The 25310-nt window shown below is 30.7% G+C and overlaps 2 protein-coding genes across 3 annotated transcripts; one reads left to right on the forward strand and one right to left on the reverse strand.

Moving 5' to 3' along the window:
- On the reverse strand, positions 1-3538 carry LOC111633845 (amyloid-beta-like protein). Its single transcript, XM_023378480.1, has 2 exons — positions 3228-3538; positions 1-2290 (listed from the first exon to the last, which is right to left on the reverse strand). The coding sequence occupies exons 1-2, from the start codon at positions 3423-3425 to the stop codon at positions 2024-2026; spliced, it is 465 nt and encodes a 154-aa protein (XP_023234248.1). The 5' UTR covers positions 3426-3538; the 3' UTR covers positions 1-2023.
- Positions 3539-16950: 13412 nt separating this feature from the next.
- Positions 16951-23819, forward strand: LOC111633855 (glutamate receptor ionotropic, delta-2-like). Of its 2 annotated transcripts, XM_023378490.1 has the most exons (8): positions 16951-17170; positions 17379-17488; positions 20676-20760; positions 20853-21008; positions 22668-22812; positions 22884-23110; positions 23186-23451; positions 23525-23819. In XM_023378490.1, exons 2-8 carry the CDS (start codon positions 17379-17381, stop codon positions 23775-23777), a joined length of 1242 nt encoding a protein of 413 aa, XP_023234258.1. In that variant the 5' UTR covers positions 16951-17170; the 3' UTR covers positions 23778-23819. The 2 variants fall into 2 exon arrangements, with proteins under 2 accessions (XP_023234258.1, XP_023234259.1); XM_023378491.1 differs by lacking the exons at positions 16951-17170; positions 17379-17488 and adding an exon at positions 17669-17756.
- The last annotated feature ends 1491 nt before the right edge of the window (positions 23820-25310 follow it).

Here is a 25310-nt window from a genome sequence, read left to right on the forward strand (position 1 = left end):
TTTTTTTTATTTGGCAACACTAGATCACATCATCTGGTTACAGCTGTTTGTCACAGGATCAAGTACATTAATTCAAAGATTGCAACATAAATACCAATAATAATAATTAAGTGCTAGTAAAATACATTGTATAATTTTTAACAAAAAAAATATTTATGGTAGACAGTTATGGAACCATAAAGATTCAAATAAAAATAAAAGATCTCTAAAGTGGCATTGTCTTATAAAATAATCTTCAAAGAAAAACACAGAATTAAGATTTGGTTATCATTTCGACATGACTTCAAGCGGGTTCTGTTATAGAAAACTTTGCGGAGAACATTTCCAATGTTAACCTTTTGATAAGAATTGTGTTAATTATCCCATTTACAAGATTAATTTATATATTAATTTGTAAATGATTTACTGTGACAGGCTATCTAGTGCCACATATAACTACTAAAATTATGTACAGTCATACTTGAAATGACAGCAATTTTAAATATGAAACAATATGGATGTTCTAGGTTTCCATAATATTTAACTACTTGAAAAGACACTTATTTTGTCATTAGAAATTTCCAATTTACAACATTGTGACCTTTGATGATTACAGGAGAATTTACACACAATCACCTTAATTGTCTTTCAGATGTGCAGATTCTCCCGCGAATGTTTCTAGACACCGCTTGAATCTGAACCGAAATGAAACCATCAGAGCCGATTCCTGTAGTGTTCTTTGAAGACCATTTCTCATCTTATATCTGGCAAGTAAATCTCACTCATTTATTTTACAAGCACACCTTTCTATTAATCAATAATGAAAGTTTTCGTAACATGCAACTTGATATGTAAAATCCACAGGTTAGAAATCATTGCATACTATAAAAGCAACTGAAGAAAACAACATCGGTTACCTCTATTATGGATGAAGATGTTTTACATACGATACTTCCGGTATGCATTTCGAAACAGCCATCGATACATCTGTGAACCCACTAAGAAATGTCTGAAAGTGACAACTATTAAGTAGCCTACAATTCACAAGTCGAGGTCAAAATTTACTTCAAAAAATGGCACATTAAAAAGTAGGCACTACAAAAAGCCTGTACAGAACACTTACATTGTGACTTTGATGTCATGCACTGCACTGTTAAGCTAATTATATACAGCAAAGAGACCTTAAAACTAATAGTACTCAATACATGACAAGAATTTACCATTAGCATGTGACTGACCTATATGTAATCATAAATTACAATAAATTTAAATTTCAAATTTTGGTTCCAATCATTATCATTTACTTTTATATCATTCGTCTACAAAAAATCTTAATGCAAATACCATAGTAAAGTAAGCTTTTTTTTTTTTTTGTTATCACACTTATGTTATACATTCTCCCAATCTAAATTAGAATAAATGGTAAAAGTCTAATCATAGCAACATTATATTTACAGATAAAGTTTTTTTCCAATAAAATAAAATGCAACATAAAAAGTATTTAAAAACTAGGTAATGGGAATGTTCACTTTTGATCACATAGTATATTCTTGAAAGTTAGAGAAAAAAACTTAGATGAAAAATATATTTATATTTTTCCCCCTTTTATAATATATTTTAATATCTAAAACAGAATTAAAAGCCTAAGTGGAGATAAAAATGAACATTTCAGAATTCTCTCCCCTATATGCTTAAAATTCTGAGAAACTGCAGAGGGTGGAAAAATCAAAATTTAAAATGTTTATATATTTATATATATATATTTATATATAAGTAAAGATTGTAAATGGAACTTTTTAAAGAATTTTAGTGTATATTTTTATTCAAGTGATTACTAGATTTACTCTAGCAAATTACAGTACAAAAAACATCACTCTTATGGCAACGTGTGAATTCCATATCACTCTTAGTTCTTTAGTTTAAAGCCAACTGTTGCTAGTATTATGGTGTAATGAATGAAGGCTCTCTCCAGAAACACTAAACACCTTGAGGTCTAGAGCAAGGTATTGGAGAAGTCTGATGAGTTTAAATACATCCACTTACTTCAGTTATTCTGTGTTTCAAAATACTTATAAGTTGGATTTTCGTAGCCATTAACTTGCATGTTTGCCACGTGACGTTCCTCTGGCGTGGCAGCTTGATCCACTTCTACGAAACCTTGGCCGTGGGGAGAACGCTGGGCGTGACGGCGCAGTAGAATTATACCCACAATCATGGCCGTGAGCAGAGCTATTCCCGCAAATGCTAGTGTGATGTAAATGCTTCCATTCCATCTAAATTTCTCAACACTTTCTTTTCGAACAGAATATGCCTGAAATAAAAATTATAATTTGTAATATATTCTCTTAATAGCATAGATGTATTTGTCCTTATTCAACAATCTCATTGAAACAAAGTTCAGCAATAAAACATTTTTTTAAAACAAACTGACAGGAAAGATTAAAATCCAGTATCAAGTAATTAAATTACTTTATCTTGGTCATTTAAATTAAACATATGGCACTTTAAAGGAATATACAGTACTATAGCATTTATGTAATTTTGTGTTGATTGTCTTTTTATCATCATATATTTTCAGCATCTCAAAAAAAAAATTAACAATCAGCTTTGTATAAGTTAGCATAATCATATTGGCCACAGACAATTTATCTGAGATTATATAAACTTCGAACTACATAAAAAAAAATAATAATAAACTATTAACATTTCTAATTAATGTATAGATTACATTAAAAGAATATATTTAAATTTTAAAAATTAAACACAATGAATTTAAACTGAATTCAAGTTTCTATTTCAAGAAAGGCAAATACTTTATAGGAAATTAGGAATCAATGAAATAAACATTGAGAAGACACCAGATTACTTTTAGCTAACAGCACTCCATACCAAGACAAACAAATCAAATGAACAGCCTTGTTGCTGCTTCTCTCATGACACAAACAATAAAGGTAAACACAAACAAGTGGTGTTATAAACATGTTGACAAAATCAGAGGAAAATAAAACACTACAAAGCACATCTGAGCAACTGTATCAATTTATAAAACAGTTTTGAAAAAAAAACAGGATAATTACATAGTATCAAAAAGTTGTCTCTTAAATATAAATATGAATAACTATTAAAGCTATTTTTATTTTAAAATATTATTCACAAAGTCTATCAATCAAATCTCAAAACATTTCATGTTCTTAAGCATAGAAAATCAGCTTAAAAAAATACATATATTTTTTATTTTATTTACTTACACCTTCATTGTGATGAGCAGTTTGACTCTGAATATGGGCAACTTTTGGTATAGGAATTTCTTCCTGATCAAGAGTATTATCCTCAATGTCAGGAGTATTTTCTAGCTTCTTCTCCAATGGAGAAAAGGTAGTCTTATCCTGTATTTCTTCATCTTCCATGGTTTCTGGATCAAAAGGTTGAGGAAGTTTTCCATGCATGTTAACTTCCACACGTTTCTTCTCCTGTCTAAGTTCTTTTAGCTCTTGTCGCCTTTCTTCTTCTAATTGGCGTTGGCGTTCACGCTCTAAATTGTATACAAACTTGAGTTATTTAAAGTTAATTTGCATTTATTCTCTAAAACAAATAGAAAATTTTTGCAAATTATGTAAATAAACTAGTAATAGTCATGTCTTATATTAGTGAATTTATCAAATTTTCAAGTTTATTTGTGAACTTGATATCTACCTCAGGTCAAGAAAATTAAAAAAACATTGGGGTTACAAATTGTAACAGTGTAAAAATAATATATCAGGCAAATAATCAAACATAGATTCTTTCCTTGATTTTCTTAATATATTATTCAATTTATTTAAAGTAAAAAAATAATAATAATGCTCAAGTTTAATTAATATTAATAATAAGTTTTAGGATTTCAATTTTTCAAGATTAGGTTTTTTTCATTGTTTTTTACTTCTTATAATAAATGCTTCTCTTTTACTCGTTGCTAGCGGAATTCAAACAATTGCATTTACATTTAATAATTCACATTTAAATTGTCAATTATAAATTAATAAATTAATACAAATAAAACAGTCATTCAAATTAATGGTTTAGAGACCAAATCTTTTCATATAAAATGTCTAATATGGTTTAAGACAGTGTTTTTCAACCTGTGGGTTGCGACCCCCAGGTGGGTCGCAAAGCCATACACGGGGGGTCGTGGGTAAAAGAAAAAGACAAGTGTTTGTAGGTCCTACACTACAATAAAAAAAAATACTACAATTTCAGTGAGAAGACTGTGCTGTTTTTTGATTAGCTTTTTGATCGATATTTAAACTTCAACAGAAAGAAAATTAAATACGTAGTTTTTAAAATCNCTGTGAACGGCTCACATATTTGTAAAATCTAAGTGACTCGTACAACATGTAATTCAGATAAAACGGAAAAATCAATGATCTTATAGGGGGGTCGACTTGTATATATTCTTTCCACACTTAATTATTCAATATTATCGAGTAATGACCAAAGAGAAGATTTAATCGCACCTATGAAACTCCTGTACAGCTGTACAGCATATTTTAAATTTATTACTTAACATCTCTATAGTTTTAGTTGCTTAAACGCTATGAAGTGTAGTAAATCGACCATTTCAGTGTTTGAGCAACAAAAAGTATAGCGACACGGTTTCAGATTGGCAAAAATCTATAGTTATTAAGTCAAAAGTTTTTTTCCAGATCCAAAAATTCAGCATAAACCTTTTATCTTTTCTTCGATAGATGAATTTGGACAATCGATGACAACATAAAAATTGCTATTTCCGTACCACCTCTCTTAACAAATGCAAACTAGAATGGAGAATTAAAATACTTTTCTCTTGTCCACCGTTCGAATCTTTTTGCCAATATAGCTGTAAAGCTTTTCCTAAGCGTTGATAAAATAGCAATTGATCTATAATTACTAGGATTTAACTTGTTTCCCTTTTATAAATCATCCGGAGGCATACCGAATTCCACAGATCCGGAAACTTTCCACTTTTTTAGATATAATTAAAACTAAGAGAGAGAAGGTCAATTACTAAATCTGTCAGCCGTTTTAAAAAACTAATCAAAATCAAATCAGGACCCACTGCTGTTTTCACTCTCAAATTACCAATTGTCTCAGCTATTTCCACCCCCTGGATAAACAGATTCAGCACCTGACCTCCCACCTCTTTCAATTTCATACGAATTAATCTGCATCCTCATCGACCATCCCATGAAAAATTCATACTACAGGTCAAAAGCAATAAAATCATCTTCCTTCCTATATTTCTTAGCTGATATTTTTTTGACAATTGACCAAAAATAGGGAAGTATTTTTTGCTGGTTTGTAACTTTTTATTCAATGAGTTAACTTTTCTTTTTTGCTTTTGCTAGATTAGTATAGCTTTTTTGCGAGCAATATATCCGTAACTCTCTTGATCTGTTTTACGAAATACAGTTAGTGCTTTTTCATTTAATTTTTTAAGCTTTATAACAGTCTGTGAATCTTGCACGTCGCTTTCTCTTAATACTTCCATTATTACTTAAGTAACAATGGACGTGTGAACAATGGACGTGTCAACAATGGAAGTGTTACGTAACAATGAATTTGCTGAGAGAAAGCGACGTGCAAGACGTAGATGCGGGTTCTTTCGTTTTCGCGGGAAATCGAACATAATTTTAGACCCATCTAAAAATTCTGTAATTAGTCTAGAAACAGGGGGACCTAATTCTTGCATTCTTTGAAAACGGGTAAGATTGACTATAATGTAATCTTAATCTTCGCTATCGTTACTTTTTGCCCAAGCAACGCCGGGCCTATCTTGTAGTTTTTTATGCTGTCCCAGAACGAGAATAAGCGTTACTGAGCGAGATGCTGCAAGACTTTACGCACTTTAAAAATGGCGGAAATTTAACACGTAATTAAGAATTAAGACAGGAGAGAGAGATTGCGGACGGGGGGAGAGAGAGAGAGAGGATTAAGGTATGGACAATGAAAGTGTTAAGAGAATCTAACAATAAAAAGAGTCTATTTAGAGTCCTGAGAGATCTCACAATTGGCAATAAAAAGAGTCTATTTGGAGTCCTGAGAGATCTCACAATTGGCAATAAAAAGAGTCTATTTGGAGTCCTGAGAGATCTCACAATTGGCAATAAAAAGAGTCTATTTGGAGTGCTGAGAGATCTCACAATTGGCAATAAAAAGAGTCTATTTGGAGTGCTGAGAGATCNCTAGTTGAGTGGTAAAATCTCATCTATTCTGTGTTTTTGTCTTAAATTTGAATTCTAGTAAATGTAAATGTAATTTCTTGTAATAAAGGTATTTAATGAAATACTTATATAATAAAAATATTCAGACGTAATTTATAAACATTATGAAATTTTTATATTCTATTGTGTATTTTCTTGAATTATGAATGTTTTGATATTGATTATTGAAGCTGTACTTGAAAAACATATGAATTATTGAAATAGTGTTTTTTTAAATAGAATTTTCTTTTGTGGAATATTTACTAATTATTTCGAAATGAAAAAACAATAACTACTTTTTAAATAAATCTTATATTTGATGAATATCTGACATCAAAATTAAATAAATTTGCATCAGAAAAAATAAATACAAACAAACAATCATAAATTTCTAACACAGTAATATTGTACTTTATACTACAGTGGTACCTCAAGATACGAACGCCCCAGCATACGACATTTTGGTGATACGATCTCAATTTCGGAATGGATTAATTTCGTATCCTGAGGTATCACTGTAATTTGAAAGTTTATCTACTATAGTTTGAATGTTACGCGATAAATCTATGGCTCCCATCAATGACCAAATAGATAAAATTACTGAACATTGGTAGTTAGTCATTGGTTCGAGTCTGACTTACGAGATGGCCACGTGAAATTTTCCGGGTTTTCTTCTCGTGCCTAAGTTCTCTTCACACGGGCAATCTAGTGTCATCACTCTATAATGCCAAATTTAAATTATGATATTCTTGCTACTTTAATGAATTAAAAAAAATTGATTTAGGATCCTCTGTTGGTGGGGGGACTTCATGCAATTGCCTTATTTGCCTATAGGGTAATGTGCCACTGATTTTAAAGTGTCTATCATAAATTAATACACCATAAAAACTTTTTGCTAAAATGTATTTTTGATTTAAAAAAGCTCCACTTTAGTTAGTAATTATGTTTTTAAGATCATACATAAACAGAAACATCGACATCAATAATATAATATATAATATTTGTAATCAGTAACTAATAATCACAATATTTTTGCCTATTACAGTTCACAACACTGTAGTTAATAAACAAACGTATAAACCATTGTAGATTACTAAAGAAGTTTTTTTGACGAGACTATATCTCGTCTCTAAAATCGCACTGCTGTAAACGGCTGCACACCTTAGAGGTATGAAGGAGGACATATCAGGAGTTGCAATTTGGCACAGAGTATTTTCTGCCTAAATCATTCGCACATAAAATAAACCAGACTTGTAGGTAGTCAGGGGACTGAGAACCGGGTCAAAATAAAATACAAAATGCTGAGACTCTTTCTACAAACAGGCGCGAGTGCGAAATTTTCTCGAATTTGTTCACCCCCTTTGAAACTTAATAACTCCCGTGCTTTTGGTCGAAAATTTCTGAAATTTTGCAGGGCTGTTTGCGTATTATGGGAATTGATGCTAGTAAATTTTTGAGGATAAAAGTGGAGGGAGTGGGGAGATAAAAGGGGTCGTGTATATCTCTAGTAGGGTCGAACGTAATGACGATTTTACTCGTTATTAACATTTAGAATTTTTTATAAAACCCATACCTACTTTCAAATTAAGCCTTTTGCCATTTTATTATAATTAAAACATGTAAAAAGTTTTTAAAATAAAACATCATTACAGATGAGTCCACACACGAGGTTTAAACGTTGCTGGGCGAGTTAAGCAACTCGAGGATATGGACAAATACAGATATAAAGTTTTATTTTTTTATTTTTTTTTACAATTTTGTGTTTTAAAATAAATTGAGAATCAATGAAAGGATATACGATGGTTTTCGCCGAATACTTTGTTCTTTATTCGTTATACCCATTAGTTTATATTATTTTCCTTAAAAACTAATGGTATACAACAATCAACCTAAAGAATAAATATATGAGAGAAACAAATTTTTAAAAATTTTAAATTATCAAACAAACATATATCTAATTTTTATTTTTCCTTCTTTATAATACCTATTTTATTGTAAATTCGATGTTATTTTATGACTATATGTTTTCGTTTATTGAGAACAATATTGAAATAGAAAACAAGCCAATGTATGGGTTAAACATATAATCATAGCTATAGCATGTAGGTTTGAGCATTAGACTTAGAATAATTAATATAAATGAATCAAGTGGTTTGGAGCAAGAATGCGAGGGCAAGTTTGCTTGCCACGACTTTTTCTGTCCTGCATGTAATAAAAATTATGCGGATCCATCCACTGAAAATTGATCCAATGTTAAAATTGTTTTTTATAGTGACATAAACAATGCACCTCTTTGTTAACTGTGCACCTTTAACCCGCTCTCTGTGCAATATTGCTTCACCTATGGGACAAGATTGAGCATATTAATTACTTTCGAAAAATCTCTATTATATTTTGTTTCAATGCTTTCTTTTTAATAATCTATCTAAAGTGATTAAAAAGTCTAATCTGTTTTGAAATGTGGAAATAAATATATGCGAAAATGGAGCTTTTATTGTATTAATTTCTTCACTTCCAGTTAACATTATTAACTTATAATGAAAAAAAAATTGTATATTTTAATGTGCTCAAACTAATAATACGTGTTCGTAATACGATCAGTTAACAGACATTAAGTAAAAGTAAACATTAAAATATTATGAAAGTTATAAATTAACTAAATGGCCCATTTTATAGATAATTTATTTACCAGTTTCCGAGAACCTAACCTTCGTGCATGTCACTTTTAGTTAATAAAATACGTGGCCATGTATAGTGCATCAAATACTCTTAACATATACAAGTATATTAAACACTGCGCTTAATTGCATATATTAGTTATAATTAAAAGTTCTGTTTTTAGTAGCTCATTGATCCTTTACAGTAATTATATATATTACATTGTTCAATTTAGTATTTGTTTTCAACATACGGAGATACGTAAACAAGTATTGAACGGAATAATAATTAATCAGAAATATTTTTGTTTATTCCGCTAAATACTTTAAGTATTATTAAAAAACAATTAAAACATTAAAATTCATATTTCAGCATTTATTAAAAAGTAGAAGATATTTTTCAATGAGACTGTTTTATCTGAAACTATTCATTTTGAAGTTATGTAACTGTTGAAACAATTATTGGAGAGACACTATCATTTCAGACGTGGGCAGTTTCCATATAAATATACCTTAATGCGTCATATCACCGCTCTGAGGATAAGGGATCATCCCAGAACAGTGATCTGTCCTGAATATGTCTGGTCTCGTCCCTCAGCACTCGACTGCCTCATTGGCATGGGTATAATTAAAACATCTCTTTGTGCTACAGAAAGGAAAGAATCAAAAATAAAAAAAATTTGCATGTGATTTATCCATTAGTAAATATGCTATACATTGACATATAACAGGGAAAAAGTATGGCGATCGGTAAAAAAAATGACTGTATGGATGTTAGTGTATGTCTGTGAGAGTGCACGATTTCGTTCACCCTCTTTGAAGCTTAATAACTCCTGTGCCTTTTTTCGAAAATTTCTGAAATTTTGCAGGAAACTTTGTGTATTAGGAAAATTAATGCTGTTAAAATTTCGAGGTTAAAGGTTGAGGGGGTGGAGAAATGTAGCGGGTCGCCTGTCATATTTCAAATAGGGTCGAACTTAATCCTGGATCGATAGAATCAAAATCAAACTGTATTAATATTTATTTCTCATTTTCTCGGGAATATTTAAAAATAAATAATCCTGGGTTTGTCTGTAATATTTTTGGGTATTAAATCATACATAACAAAAACTTTTTTAATGATAAATCATATAGCTGTATTTAAAACAAAAATACACAAATAAATTTAAGCATTCTTCATTATACTCATGTTAATATTAAACTTAAAACCGCTGTTATATGAAAAAATTAAATAATAAAACGAAGACAAAACATCATTATTGTAATACGAATTTAATAATTACAAATAAACGTGCTGATCAATTGAATACAAAAATATTTCGAATTTAATTAAATAGAGTATAACAAAATAGCATTAAATAATTAACTTTTAACGTTTTAAAAACCGAAAAAAAACACTGTATATTTATTCTATTGATTTTTTCAGAGTAAATTATATTATACTTACGTTAACCGTTATTGGTTATTAAGTTGATTACTTTCAAGTGATACAACAAAGTCAGTGTTCTAATAAACAGTTTAGAGTTATATCATCTAATAACTTTATAAATAACAAGTAAGTAACAAATTAAAATAGAATATCTTTAATTTAAAAATTTTAATAAGTAATTAATAATAGAAAAATGATAACAAACTTTTACTTTTTGAGAAGTTATATGATGTTATGTAGGCGTTTTTAATCTGGTGTATGTAAAAAGTCAATATGGCTGCCACACGTAATTTAAAAATCAGTAATTTTTTAAATTCATGCTTTTGCAGAATCAAATTCATTAGCTTCTAAACGCAAACCGTAAAAAACTGCTGAAATTTTTACGGAGTTTTGGACTTACAGAAACGATAGTCCGTCTGTCTGTCAATCAGCCCTTTGTTAATCTCGAGAACGAAGTTAGATTGATGAAAATCGAGACCATACATGGAAAGTTTATGAGCTAGAAGCTCGATTAACTATATACAAACTTATGATCTGGTCTTGAAATCTCGTGATATTTTAATTAAAAGATGGTTAAAAATTGTAGCCCTAACTTTAATTTTGAAATAAATTAAGTTATTTATAATAGGTTTAATTTATAATCTCTTTGGATAAGTTACAGTATTGTGTCTTTTTTTGTCATTGTTAACATAATATTTAATTAAAAACAATCTTACTTATTATAATTTAAGGGAATTTTCTTACATTTGAATGCCCTTGAATGTCAAAATGTAGAGAAAAAAAGGGTGCAATTTTTAATAATCTTTTCATTTAAAAAAATCATAAATATGTGTGTGTTTTGCTAATAAAGTTTCTATTCAAACTGTCTTTTATTAAATAAGAAAGTATTTGAATATTATTAAGAAATATAGAAGTAGAGTGCAGCCACTTTTTACTGTATACGTGAATTATGTACCTGGAATGCGCGGTTAAACAAACATTCGTGTAAATTAAGATCAATTATCTTATATAAATAAATTAAAATTGGCTGGTTTAGTTGTGCAGAAGTAATTATCAACGTAACAATTTTTCAATTTATTTTAAGTACATGAATAAAAATTTAAAAAATTGTTATATAATTAACAAAACACCATAAAATATTCAGGTGTAAGTTAAGTGTAAAAATCAATAGAATTATTTTGATATCGTCACAATGCTGGGCCGCAATATTTAATTTAAATACAAGTATGTGCTCTCGATTTTTACTAATGTCTTTCCCCTGTACATCATACTTTTCCTCATAACAATAGAGTCTTACTGTGTCTTCTTCTTTTATCCTTTCCACATATGGTCTCATCTTTTATGTATCTAAGTTCATTCTCAATATTAAGGAGGGACAGACAGACAGGCAAGATATGAACAAGAGTGCGATTTTATAGGTTAATTTGTAAATATCACTTCTACTTGGTTTGTTTCTTTTGATTTAGCAGCCATTTTAAGCTTTCTTTTAACATCCTACGTGTAAATATAATGCATTATTTTAATTTTTACGCTTAAATTAAAAATATATTACCAATACTTCTGAATAGTGTAAATAATAATTGAATTAAATTTAATATTTAAAGTTAAAATGAAGAATCCGGGTAGGTTTAAATGAGAGATTTATTAAATTACAAAATTGGGCGAAAGGTTACAGTTCGATTTTTCGTTGTTTATTTGCTGAATTTTTGATATATACAATACACTCGTAAGTAGAAATTTAACATTTATTGTTATTAATTATGTAATAAAACATAATCTCATTTTAAAAACAATGAATGTAGGTCAACCTTCGTAACATTTTAATATTAGTATTTTTAGCTAACATAATAATAAGGATGATTTACGAGATGGAATGTTTTTATGAGATGAATATAAAATAGATCGATTTATAAACTAATTAGAACTTTTCTCGTGAATTTCAGACCGAAATGAAGAAACTCATGCAAGATGTTACTGTTCGTGTTGCAACGTTTCAGGTACGATCAATCTGAACGATTAAAACTCTTATATAACGCTAACATCTTTAGAATCTGTTGAAATAATATTATTAACCATTGAATAAAATAATTCCTATAGATCGATTTATTGTGAAAAGTCATTCGTACTTGTACATTTCAGACCGAAATGAAGAGACTCATGGAAAATGTCACTGTTCGTGTTGCAACGTTTCAGGTATGATAAATCTTAATGCATAAAATTTTATAGATTTTATATTTTAAAATTTATTGTAAACGATATGAAAAGAATAACTGTCAAAGATGTAATTAAAACCTGTGGCTTTGAGTCTTCTTCTGCTCAGGTACAACTCAGGAAAACTAAGAGGCTGATATTTTTCTATTAACTAAACATAACCGCATGATCTTCCACTCTCGCATTACATTCTTTATATGCCTAGATGCATAGTAACTCCTTATGTGTTATGCAGTGAAGCATTTTCATTACAGCCTGTTCTGGGATCTCATTTGACACTTCTAAATGCAATAAAAATAATAGTACGTATTTTTTCATGTGCTACAAGTTTGGAATTCACAACGTTGCCGTATTTTTATTAATGGCCGAGATTACAACAGCCAACTTTCTGATTTTAGCTTGATCTTAAATTTAAAAACTTCATCTTTTAGTCCTTTATAGCATCGTGATGTTCGGCATCTTGATGAAAAGCATCATTTTTTAACACCCCTTTATATTTTTAGATCAATCCCAATTTTTTTAGTGTGCTGTATCCAGTTTGTAAGAAGAATGAAAATAATCTATAACTTTAGATTCTTAAGTGTTTTCTCTTTTTTTTTTTCGTTACTGAGTGAGGTATTGTGTTATCACGGTACAAGAAAAAGACGATATATTCTGGTCAACCTCCACACAATTCGTCTCTTAAATGTAGTATGTTTTCACAAAACTTCCCTGAATTGATTATTTAGATAATCGCGCAATCATTCGATGCTAAAATTTCAGTGATGGAACACTGGTTTGTAAGGACCGTGGAAGACAAATTTGTGTTTATAGCTTGACTCTTGCTCAACGTATCGAAGTGAAAAAGCGCAGAATATTTTCAGGGCTCTGAATTTCCCCATTAAAACAAATTATTACATACAAAATTCTGTGCAAAATTTGTTGCACATAAAATAAAATAAAATTTTATAAAATATTGTAATTACATAGTTTCGAAAATTGTTGCTGGTCGAAAGTAATGAAGGAAAACCTCGCTAAGTTGCACTGCAATAACTCAACGCTATATAGATCCTGGCACAGTATATGAGGTTCGTAATACGGTCAAGTTAAGTGGAAATCCCTCTTTTAATTGGAATCTATTTCTTATTTTCGTATTGAGAGGCCTGTGATCTTCATTTTCTCTTATATTTCGTGTGAATATAGACTATTGAAATATACAAACACTGTCTCTATGCTAGTGGTTCTCAACCTTTTTTGTTGATGTACCCCACTTGCCCATTAGTTGTTTCTTAATTACCCCTTATATTTTTGTATGTAAATTTTTTAATTACTGCGTTAGATGTATACAGCCCTTATAACTGAGTGCCATAAAAAAACTAACTAACTAACTATAACTAAAAGTGAATTACTTATTTTACATAAATAATAATATATTTAATTAGGTACAGTACAGTACATATATTTATTTATTATTATTTAACAAGTATATTATATAAAATCACAGAAGTCATTTCAATACATGCATAAATTACATTTCCTAAAAATAAATAATTATAAGACAGTGTCCTATGATCCCCACANAGTGCTGAGAGATCTCACAATTGGCAATAAAAAGAGTCTATTTGGAGTGCTGAGAGATCTCACAATTGGCAATAAAAAGAGTCTATTTGGAGTGCTGAGAGATCTCACAATTGGCAATAAAAAGAGTCTATTTGGAGTGCTGAGAGATCTCACAATTGGCAATAAAAAGAGTCTATTTGGAGTGCTGAGAGATCTCACAATTGGCAATAAAAAGAGTCTATTTGGAGTGCTGAGAGATCTCACAATTGGCAATAAAAAGAGTCTATTTGGAGTGCTGAGAGATCTCACAATTGGCAATAAAAAGAGTCTATTTGGAGTGCTGAGAGATCTCACAATTGGCAATAAAAAGAGTCTATTTGGAGTGCTGAGAGATCTCACAATTGGCAATAAAAAGAGTCTATTTGGAGTGCTGAGAGATCTCACAATTGGCAATAAAAAGAGTCTATTTGGAGTGCTGAGAGATCTCACAATTGGCAATAAAAAGAGTCTATTTGGAGTGCTGAGAGATCTCACAATTGGCAATAAAAAGAGTCTATTTGGAGTGCTGAGAGATCTCACAATTGGCAATAAAAAGAGTCTATTTGGAGTGCTGAGAGATCTCACAATTGGCAATAAAAAGAGTCTATTTGGAGTGCTGAGAGATCTCACAATTGGCAATAAAAAGAGTCTATTTGGAGTGCTGAGAGATCTCACAATTGGCAATAAAAAGAGTCTATTTGGAGTGCTGAGAGATCTCACAATTGGCAATAAAAAGAGTCTATTTGGAGTGCTGAGAGATCTCACAATTGGCAATAAAAAGAGTCTATTTGGAGTGCTGAGAGATCTCACAATTGGCAATAAAAAGAGTCTATTTGGAGTGCTGAGAGATCTCACAATTGGCAATAAAAAGAGTCTATTTGGAGTGCTGAGAGATCTCACAATTGGCAATAAAAAGAGTCTATTTGGAGTGCTGAGAGATCTCACAATTGGCAATAAAAAGAGTCTATTTGGAGTGCTGAGAGATCTCACAATTGGCAATAAAAAGAGTCTATTTGGAGTGCTGAGAGATCTCACAATTGGCAATAAAAAGAGTCTATTTGGAGTGCTGAGAGATCTCACAATTGGCAATAAAAAGAGTCTATTTGGAGTGCTGAGAGATCTCACAATTGGCAATAAAAAGAGTCTATTTGGAGTGCTGAGAGATCTCACAATTGGCAATAAAAAGAGTCTATTTGGAGTGCTGAGAGATCTCACAATTGGCAATAAAAAGAGTCTATTTGGAGTGCTGAGAGATCTCACAATTGGCAATAAAAAGAGTCTATTTGGAGTGCTGAGAGATCTCACAATTGGCAATAAAAAGAGTCTATTTGGAGTGCTGAGAGATCTCACAATTGGCAATAAAAAGAGTCTATTTGGAGTGCTGAGAGATCTCACAATTGGCAATAAAAAGAGTCTATTTGGAGTGCTGAGAGATCTCACAATTGGCAATAAAAAGAGTCTATTTGGAGTGCTGAGAGATCTCACAATTGGCAATAAAAAGAGTCTATTTGGAGTGCTGAGAGATCTCACAATTGGCAATAAAAAGAGTCTATTTGGAGTGCTGAGAGATCTCACAATTGGCAATAAAAAGAGTCTATTTGGAGTGCTGAGAGATCTCACAATTGGCAATAAAAAGAGTCTATTTGGAGTGCTGAGAGATCTCACAATTGGCAATAAAAAGAGTCTATTTGGAGTGCTGAGAGATCTCACAATTGGCAATAAAAAGAGTCTATTTGGAGTGCTGAGAGATCTCACAATTGGCAATAAAAAGAGTCTATTTGGAGTGCTGAGAGATCTCACAATTGGCAATAAAAAGAGTCTATTTGGAGTGCTGAGAGATCTCACAATTGGCAATAAAAAGAGTCTATTTGGAGTGCTGAGAGATCTCACAATTGGCAATAAAAAGAGTCTATTTGGAGTGCTGAGAGATCTCACAATTGGCAATAAAAAGAGTCTATTTGGAGTGCTGAGAGATCTCACAATTGGCAATAAAAAGAGTCTATTTGGAGTGCTGAGAGATCTCACAATTGGCAATAAAAAGAGTCTATTTGGAGTGCTGAGAGATCTCACAATTGGCAATAAAAAGAGTCTATTTGGAGTGCTGAGAGATCTCACAATTGGCAATAAAAAGAGTCTATTTGGAGTGCTGAGAGATCTCACAATTGGCAATAAAAAGAGTCTATTTGGAGTCCTGAGATCTCACAATTGGCAATAAAAGAGTTCAATAATTTGGATGTTCAATAATTTTTGATTATACAATTTGTATAAAACATTTTTAGAATAGAGGAATGAGATGTGTGACTGGTATAAAAATATACATAATATATATACCACTTTTATTAGAGAATTTCGTAAATGTAGACGCAGTGACAGCAAATTCTTGACAAAAATATTAGTAAACTAACAGGTAGGCCCGGCGTTGCTCGGGCAAAAGTAACGATAGAGAAGATTAAGATTATTACGTTATAGTAAACCTTACCCGTTTTCACAGAATGCAAAAATTGGGTCCCCCTGTTTCCAGACTAATTAGAGAATTTTTAGTCTAAAAATATGTTCGATTTCCCGCAAAGCGAAAAAAACTGCATCTGCGTCTTGATCGTGCACGTCGCTTTCTCTTAACAATTCCATTGTTATGTAACACTTCCATATAATAAGTAATAATAATAATAAGAAGCGCAGAGTCCAAACGGTTAGGAGTTGAAAGTTGAAATTTATAATTAATTTTTCTTAATAATTAATATTAAAGCTTGGTATTTTTTTGAATTTTTTAATGATTCTATTTACATAATAATTTATATTAGATAAGATTAACGTTTTGAAGTATTTTTCAGTATAGTCCTGTTTATTTATTTTAAAACATCTTACGCTTTACGGACATTTTGAGAACTCCAGTTTTACTCTTTCAGCCCTGTGAGCACTAAAAAGGCGTTTTTATCAGGCTCATCGTAGGTTCGGCCAAGTCCACAATAATACGATGGGTGGTAAAGGCCCGACATATTCGGGACAGACCATCAAATCTTAAAAAATTTCTGCTGTTATTCGACTCGTTCTGGGTTCCTCAGAGAGATTAATCGTTCGGCCATCGACGAACGGTTAAGGTACCTCTCCGGACTATTTTTCTTGCCAATTGTGAGATCTCTCAGGACTCCAAATAGACTCTTTTCTCTTCTACATACCTATATATTTCAGAAATATATAAATATATATTTATTTATTTAAATATGTAGCTTAATGATTGACTGTTTTAGTAAATAACTATAAAAATTATAAATGAAAATTATATGCTGTTTTTTTTTTTAATTTCAGATGGAGCATATTTTCAAATACGAAGTTATTAATGGTACATATGTACTTATCAAACATGGAGGATGTATATCAGATGCTCTTTTAATTACACAAGAACATCTTGGATTCAAGTAATATATAATTAATCGTAGTCGCCGTATCCATTATATTTATAATTTACTACAATGTATGTTTTATTAGTTTAACTCTTCTTATAAAGTAGGTTTATTACGATTTAAAAATGTAATATTTGCCAATAATTTTTTTTCATTTTAGTTGTAAATTTATTTATCGTATTTACTCCATTTAAGACTTAATTTCTATATCCCCACTCACGGGTTTTTAAATAGACAATTAAGACAAATTTATGTCAACGGAATCAGTATTTATTGAAGTAAAGTAAGTAAGTATCACTGTATTCCATTGTATCGAAATCGAAAAACCTCTTCATTTGCCGTGTTAGACTCTTCGTAATCAATACTAACGTTGTTTTAGTCACGTTCCTGAGTATTAGATTCAGTAAACAAAAAATACGCTTATAAACTTTGGATTCGATGTGCACGTTTTCCTACATGCAATGTTTAAAGCATTGGAAATGCAACTTTTTCTTGGAAAAATCCTTGAATTGCAGAAAAAGTTTCTGCAATTCTTGGATTTTTATTCAAGTACTTGCGATGTTACAATAACGAAATTGAGCTAACTTTCCCTCCGAAATATTTTCTATTACTAATATTGGTCTAATAGAATAATTTAAATGATGTAATGGAATTAGTGACGAAAAAATAAGACTAGAGGTCGTTAATTATGACGCATTACATTGAATTTAAGAAGCACCCTGTTTTCAGAGGCATTAGTTTTATAGGTATGTATGTAGAGATCGCAGTAAATGTCCAGAATTTATTTAAGTATCATTTTCTAAATAATTTTCAAGTATATTGATTTTATTTTATGGGAATTTTTATTTTTAACTAAAACTAAATACTTTCAGTAGATCTCCCGTTTTTACGACCTAATTGGTTTCTGGTAAACCATCGTTGAGCAGTCTTCATGGTTCCTAAAAGTCAGTGTCGTAAATTGAGATTTTTGAACAAAACAATAAAAGTCAATAAAAATGACGGAATTTCATAATAGTAGTCACAACAGAAAATTTATATACGAATTTAAAAACGAAAATCTATTCCATCTACTTAAAATGAAGCCGTTATTCCTCGTCATTTATCCTACCAAAGATGATGAAGGATGGAATCTGATTGTCCAGAGGCGTAACTGCAGGGGAGGAAAAGATGGCACTTGCCTCCAGGAGGGTGCATCTAACTGGATTTTCTTTTTGATTAACATAATCTAATATAAAATGTTATGGAAGGTTTTAATTAACGGCTTTGGCACTTAAGCAAAGCGTTTATTCGTTTAGTTTGAAACTTACGTGTATCCTATATTAAACTAATTTAGGTAGGCAGTGTCTAAATCAAATTTTTGCGTCACTGAACAATGCTTTACATGGAATATTAGATACATTAGGACGGTTGATGGTAATCGATAGGTGTTCGAAAACAAGTGCTGTGCACTTTAACGTTCTGCTACTTACCAAACTAGAAACTATCAATACAAAAAATTATATTTTGTCATCACGCTTCTTTATATTTGCCTTTTACTGTTTTTATTTTAAATATTTTTGATTAATTTAATTTTTCTTCAAGAATTTCGAAATTTTTAGTTCTCGATTTCGTAAATAATGCAAAAGAAATACGAATGTTTTATGAGATTCTTGAAGAACTTCACTTTCGCCCATAGCCTTAAACAATAGTCAGAAATTAAAGTCCTCCCAACATATCTCCTTAACGACATTTTGTCCTACCACTGATTTAGTTTGGTTTATTTGTATATGCTATATGGCAACGTGATATATAGGCGATCTGCCGAGGAGGAATGTCTTCCGGGAGGACTTTCTAAGCAAAACCGGACCATATTTCGGTTTACAAACGGAAAGAAAACCCGAAAAGCTCCACATGGCCATCCTGTTGTCCAGGCACGAACCCACGAACAGCTGTCAGTGCTCAGTAGTTTTTACTCATTCGGCACTGGTTGGAGCCACTGGCAGACTCTACCATTGGAAGTGATTCTAATTGGATTCCAGAAATGACTACGTAAAGCCTTTCGTTTCCTACTCTGATGTAATGAAAAATTTAACTCAAATTACAATAATCGGACGATCATCAGAAAAGAGAGAGGAAGCAGGCATTTTGAAAATACTTCGATATATTTGATATCATTGTTTTGTGACTACGATTGAGGCAAAGATATTAACCAGTTAAAACGACCAAAAAGCAAAGTTAATTTCTGAAAAGTTTCAGTTAAATGTTTCGGAAATTTGACTGAAATGAAAGACAACGTTCTATATTCTGCTGCATCAAAACTTTCTAATACTTGCCACGACCACCTCTCTTCTGAGGTAGATAAACAACTATTAGAAGTTCGTAGTACGTTTAAAGATGTCCATAGAACCTATTTAAGTTTAAGATTGTCGAAAATCATTTATTGCCCAATAGGTTACCTAATATGTGCTCAGTCTGTATATATTTTTTGACAATTGCAGTCACAGTTGCCAGTTATGCGCACCCTTTCTCTAAATGCAAAATTATTAAAAATTAATCTGATAATCTTACATATAAGTTCTTCTCGAAAACAAATTTTCCAATCTTTGCCTCTGGTTTCCATTGAAGATCGTGCAAAGAAATTAGATGTGTGGAATATTTTCTTTTTAGAATTTTCCAAAAAGAAAACTCGAAGATACTGGTAACATGCCAGTAAATAAAAACAGGCATTCATATTTATACTAGTCTGTAACGGAATTTCTGGGCGGTACTAGTACGCGAAAACTTATTCTGATATTGATATGGTGGTCCACTCGTAACTGTTTGCATTCAGGCCCACTAACATAAAGTTACTCTACTGATCAGGTCGTACATGCAGGTAGTTGGGCGTTCGGCAGAGTGAGATAAACACAGATCCTCGTTCTACATTTACGATAAATAAGCTACAAATTAGAATCTTATACTATGATGAGCACTTATTTTGCCTTGAAAAATATAAATATGTGTGATTTATTAACTCATAACTTTGTTGTTTTTTTTTATATTTAATGAAAAGCGTCATAGATAATTTCGAACTTGTTTTGTGGGGAAAAGGTACTCCTAAATGTTGTAGCTTTGAGTCATAACATGTGTATATTCAGCCCTGAATAAGATTGTTTCGTATATAATTATTTTATGTGCTAAATATAATTAATATTATAAATCTAACGTTTATAATTAATTATAGTTTGGAGTTAGTTGAAGAAGTAGATGAAGGTTTAAGACTGGATAATGGTTCCTGGACAGGCCGCATCGGATACGTTCAAAGAAATGTATTTCTTTTAGATATTGTTATGAATAATATTTATTTAGATATTTATAACATTAATTCAGAGTATTTATATTATATTTTAATTATATTTAGGAGACAGATCTCGGATTACCGACTGGAATTTCATACGATAGAATCGATGCTGTCGATTACAGTAATACTCGAGATGTTTTGGCAGTGAAGTTTATGACTGCTAAACCCAATGAACTATCAAAAATGTTGGCCATAATTTATCCTTTCGACTTATCGGTAAATATGATTTTATTTATTTACTGAGTTAAAAACTTTTACTTGTAGATTTCTGACTACAAACATATATTATCAATTATAAAAGTACAACCATAAGACCAAGAACTTAAATAAGATGTAACATTTGTTAGGCGTGGCTTTCGGATGGAACGTTAAAGAAAGAGAAACAAAAGTAAAACGGATTCGCACAGGTTTGCTTTATCGGTTTATTTGGTTACGTCAATGCTACACGAGGGTGATCTACCGAAAGAGGATGCGTCCCGGGAGGGTTTTGAATGGAAAACTGGCCCATATTTAGGTGTTATAAACTTGAAGAAAACTCGGTAAACTCTACGTGGCTACGCCCATGGGAGAGTTACGAACCCACTACAACGACGTGGGGTGTTTTATTACTTCATAGATTAGATGGTGTTCAATCGTCTCTCAAGTATCTATTAACAACTACACGTGGACTTCCTTGGACGATATAGTGGACGATGTAGAATATTGTATGTTGTAGAATCCAAATGCAAGTTCGATATACGTCTCGTTATCAATGTCAGGATAAAGATATATTGTCTTGTTATCGAATTGTTTAAGGCCTTCTCTAATGAACTTAAGGCACTTGTTAAACTTCTACACTAATAGTTTTTACAAGTTTTTTATTGTTATTAACGTATTGCAAACAGAATCATTGTCCCGATTAAATGGCACGATGTTTCAAATAACAAATAAATTTTGATTATTTTCTTGATCAGGTTTTGGACTTTAAGATTTGTCTCAAATAAACGGATGCCCGAAATAACTGATGGATCTGTTCACTTAAATCTGGCATCATTAATAGAATGAAGGAATAAATTAGAATGAATCCTTTTAAACATGAAAATGATAAAATTAAATCGTATTAAGAAATATATTCATGGCATTTAAACTTTTAAAATTTTGTCTTTTTAATATATTCATTAAATAATTCATTAATTAAGCAAATAAATTTTTATTTAGACATATATCATAAATGATTCAACGTTTAAAAAATAATTGTAAAATATTTTCATTTGATGTATTCCAGTTTGTTATTGGTTTTTGTTTCTCCATTAAATTCGCATGATAGCAATTTCATTTCAAATGGATTTTTTTTAAAGTTCTGTAGATAAAATTTTTTAATATCTGATTTTAATATTATTTCGATTTCATAATACCTTTATTGAAACAAGAAGCTTTAATATATTCTTAACAATATAAAGTTATTGCTTATTGTACTTTTAGTACTACACGTAAGAAAAGTTGTCTCTGGTCAGCACTATTTTGTGGCACTCCGGTTGAAAACTATTGCTCTATCGCAGGGGTCATCAAACTTTTTTCACAGCGGGCAGACAACTGAGAGAATAACAAGCGCGGACCTCATAATCATTTTGTTCAATACCGTACAGTGAATACACAAAAAATAAAGACAAAATCATTATTTATCACCAATACATTATCTCGGTTATATATTACTCGGTATACTGATTCATATACACTCAGTATACGTACAATACTTTAGAACACCAGTGTAGCTTATTAATAAAACAAATATACTGCCGAAAGTTTTTAATATTTGATTTTTAGAAAGAACTAATGCATTTTTTTGTTATATTAATTACTATTAAGCATATAATATCTCAATATTTTAATATAAAGGTATGGATAGCCATGTTGATCGCTTTTATCGTTGCTGGATTATCTTTTTACTTTATCTTAAATTTGAATTCAAAAATAAACAACACGAAACGCATTAAAATATATGATATTTTATGGGCACTTTTTTCAACATTTTCTAATCAAGGTAAGTAATAGTCGTTTATTTTAATATCTATTAGAAATTTATATAATGTTATTCCCCGTCGTTTGTTACAGGCAGCGATTTGTTTGAAGTTCAAGGATACTCCAGAATAGTGGTGTTTTGTTGGTTAACGTCACTGTTTATTTTAGTGTCTAGTTACGGTGGCGCTCTCATGTCTTTTCTAACCTTTTCCGGTTACGAATATGTGCCCGAAACTTTCCCCGAATTGATCGAAGAAATGAAAAAGGGACATTATACAGCATCTGTTTTATTCCATACAGGAATAGGAAAATATATTTTGGTAAAATATATTCTACTGTGACTAATTCTACTTTCGCGAAATCATAATATGATTAAAAAATCTTAATTTTAATAGGATGCAACAGAAGAATCATCTGTGTTTTTCGAATTAAAAAAATTAACAATGGAAGGTAAAGTACTAGATGTGAAACCGACTGACGATGTTTACGAATATCTTTTGAAACCTAAACACGCTCTTATCGAGTATGAAGGTGATGAACTGATGTACATGAGTGCATTAGGAGAAGATCAGTATTTACTATCGAAAGATACTCTCTACACTCAATTCGAAATATATGCAATAGCTAAAGGATACCGATATAAAAAGGAAATCAATACGGTGTAAGTAAAATATTTAAATATTTGTAAATTCTTTCTCATTAGATTTTGTTTATGACAATTTTATTCTTTACAGAATGCGCAGATTAACAGAATCGGGGATAATTCCACAGTTAGATCGTATCCAAGAGAATTTAGTCCGAAATAAAAAACTGGTGAGGAATAACCATGACATTCAAGCAAAACCGCTTTCTGTTCACGATTTAGTTGGGGCTTTTATGTTTCTTCTGATTGGTTATGCTTTATCCATAATTATGTTTATTTTGGAATTGTCAAAAAAAGTTAAAAAACGAAAAATTAGTCTTCATGACTTAAACAATATTAGTTAAAATTAGAAAAAAAGCGTTCTTATGAATATACACTATATTTTTACTGCACGGTGTTAATATTCATTTTGAAATAATTAATTATAAATACATTTATTTAATATATCTTAAAAAATAACTATACAAAATTTATATACAGTCATAACTCGGTTTTCGAATGCCTCAATTTTCGAACATTTCAATTGACGAACAGAACGAAATTCGAACTCAATTATCTTAGTTGTCGAACAAGCTACTCCAAAGTTAGTGGCGTCGAGATCGCTTCCGTCATTAGACATCACGACACGAACATCGATGACGTTGCCATTTAAATTAAATTAAAAAATAGATATTATAATTATAAATATATAAATTAGATGCCAAATAAATTGATTTCAATGTCCATGCTGGAAAGATACTACTTCTGTTTTCCAGCAAGCTCCTGAGTTGAATTTAAATCTAATTAAAAAAATAAAAACCACGTTAATTGATATTGACGTAACATAAATGGCATCCAGAAATTCGTTTATAAAGGTGTTTAACTCAAATTAAATAATAAAATTACATTGCATTTGTAGGCATTTTTATGCATAAAATACAAGTAAAAAGGTAGAACAGAGGTTTTGTTTTGGAGGCCGGGAATGGATAAATCCATCTTACATTGTTTGTTATGGAAAAATTTGTTTCGGTTTTAGAACAACTTTTAGGAAAGAATTATGTTCGAAAACCGAGACTGTATATCTATTTATATAAAATATTACATTATTTTTTTATAAATGTATTACGATACGACACAACATTACATTGAGCACTTTAAAACAATCAATAATTTATTTCCAATCAATAATTAACTAACAATCACAATTAAAAGTTCTGTATTACGATAATAATAAACGACACTTTTAGTCCATGACTTTAATTTAGAGTTAGATAGCCTAATAAGTAAGATTTTAACAATTTGGAAGGCTTATCACACCAAGACCGACAGAAAGAAGGGCCAGATCTTTTACAAAAAAATTTAGTCTTTAATAATCATCTTCAAATTTAGGAAAGAATGCATTTCGGGTACAAGGACCCCTCATCAGCTTACAAACACACAGTACCAACATATAATTATAACACTAATAGTTCATCAATACAAAGGACTTTTTTATATATACAGTACACTGTATTTACAATTCAATTCATATACTAAAGAACTAAAAACTATTGAGAATAAACTTTTTTATATAATAACTAGCCGCAAGGACCCGCTTCGCTGGGTTTTTATTAGTGGGCAAAAAGTAACGATAGTGAAGATTAAGATAATTACATTATAGCCAATCTTATCCGTTTTCACAGAATGCAAGAATTAGGTCCCCCGTTTCCAGACTAATTAGAGAATTTTTACGTTTAGTCAAACGAACAAATTTTAACGTTTCTGGAACGTTTTCAATCGTTCTATAATCGAACCAATTCGAATTTTATGTTCGAATTTAATCCGAACAAATTCGAAAAAATCGAACAAAACATTCGAAATAGAAAGCCACTTTCAACCACTTTCAGCCTCATATCTCC

Source organism: Centruroides sculpturatus, unplaced genomic scaffold, assembly GCF_000671375.1.
Source record: "Centruroides sculpturatus isolate CEXI.00-Female unplaced genomic scaffold, Cexi_2.0 scaffold690, whole genome shotgun sequence".
NCBI classification, from domain to species: domain Eukaryota; kingdom Metazoa; phylum Arthropoda; class Arachnida; order Scorpiones; family Buthidae; genus Centruroides; species Centruroides sculpturatus.

What these genes read in the sequence shown, in the direction of transcription:
- LOC111633845 (XM_023378480.1), bottom strand. Translation starts at nt 3,425, where the DNA reads ATGCATGGAAAACTTCCTCAACCTTTTGATCCAGAAACCATGGAAGAT. An exon ending in CTGCTCATCACAATGAAGGT is followed by an intron (nt 2,291 to 3,227) that starts GTAAGTAAATAA and finishes TTTTTATTTCAG; the next exon opens with GCATATTCTGTTCGAAAAGA.
- LOC111633855 (XM_023378490.1), top strand. Translation starts at nt 17,379, where the DNA reads ATGGAGCATATTTTCAAATACGAAGTTATTAATGGTACATATGTACTT. An exon ending in GAATAGGAAAATATATTTTG is followed by an intron (nt 23,111 to 23,185) that starts GTAAAATATATT and finishes TAATTTTAATAG; the next exon opens with GATGCAACAGAAGAATCATC. An exon ending in AAAAAGGAAATCAATACGGT is followed by an intron (nt 23,452 to 23,524) that starts GTAAGTAAAATA and finishes TATTCTTTACAG; the next exon opens with AATGCGCAGATTAACAGAAT.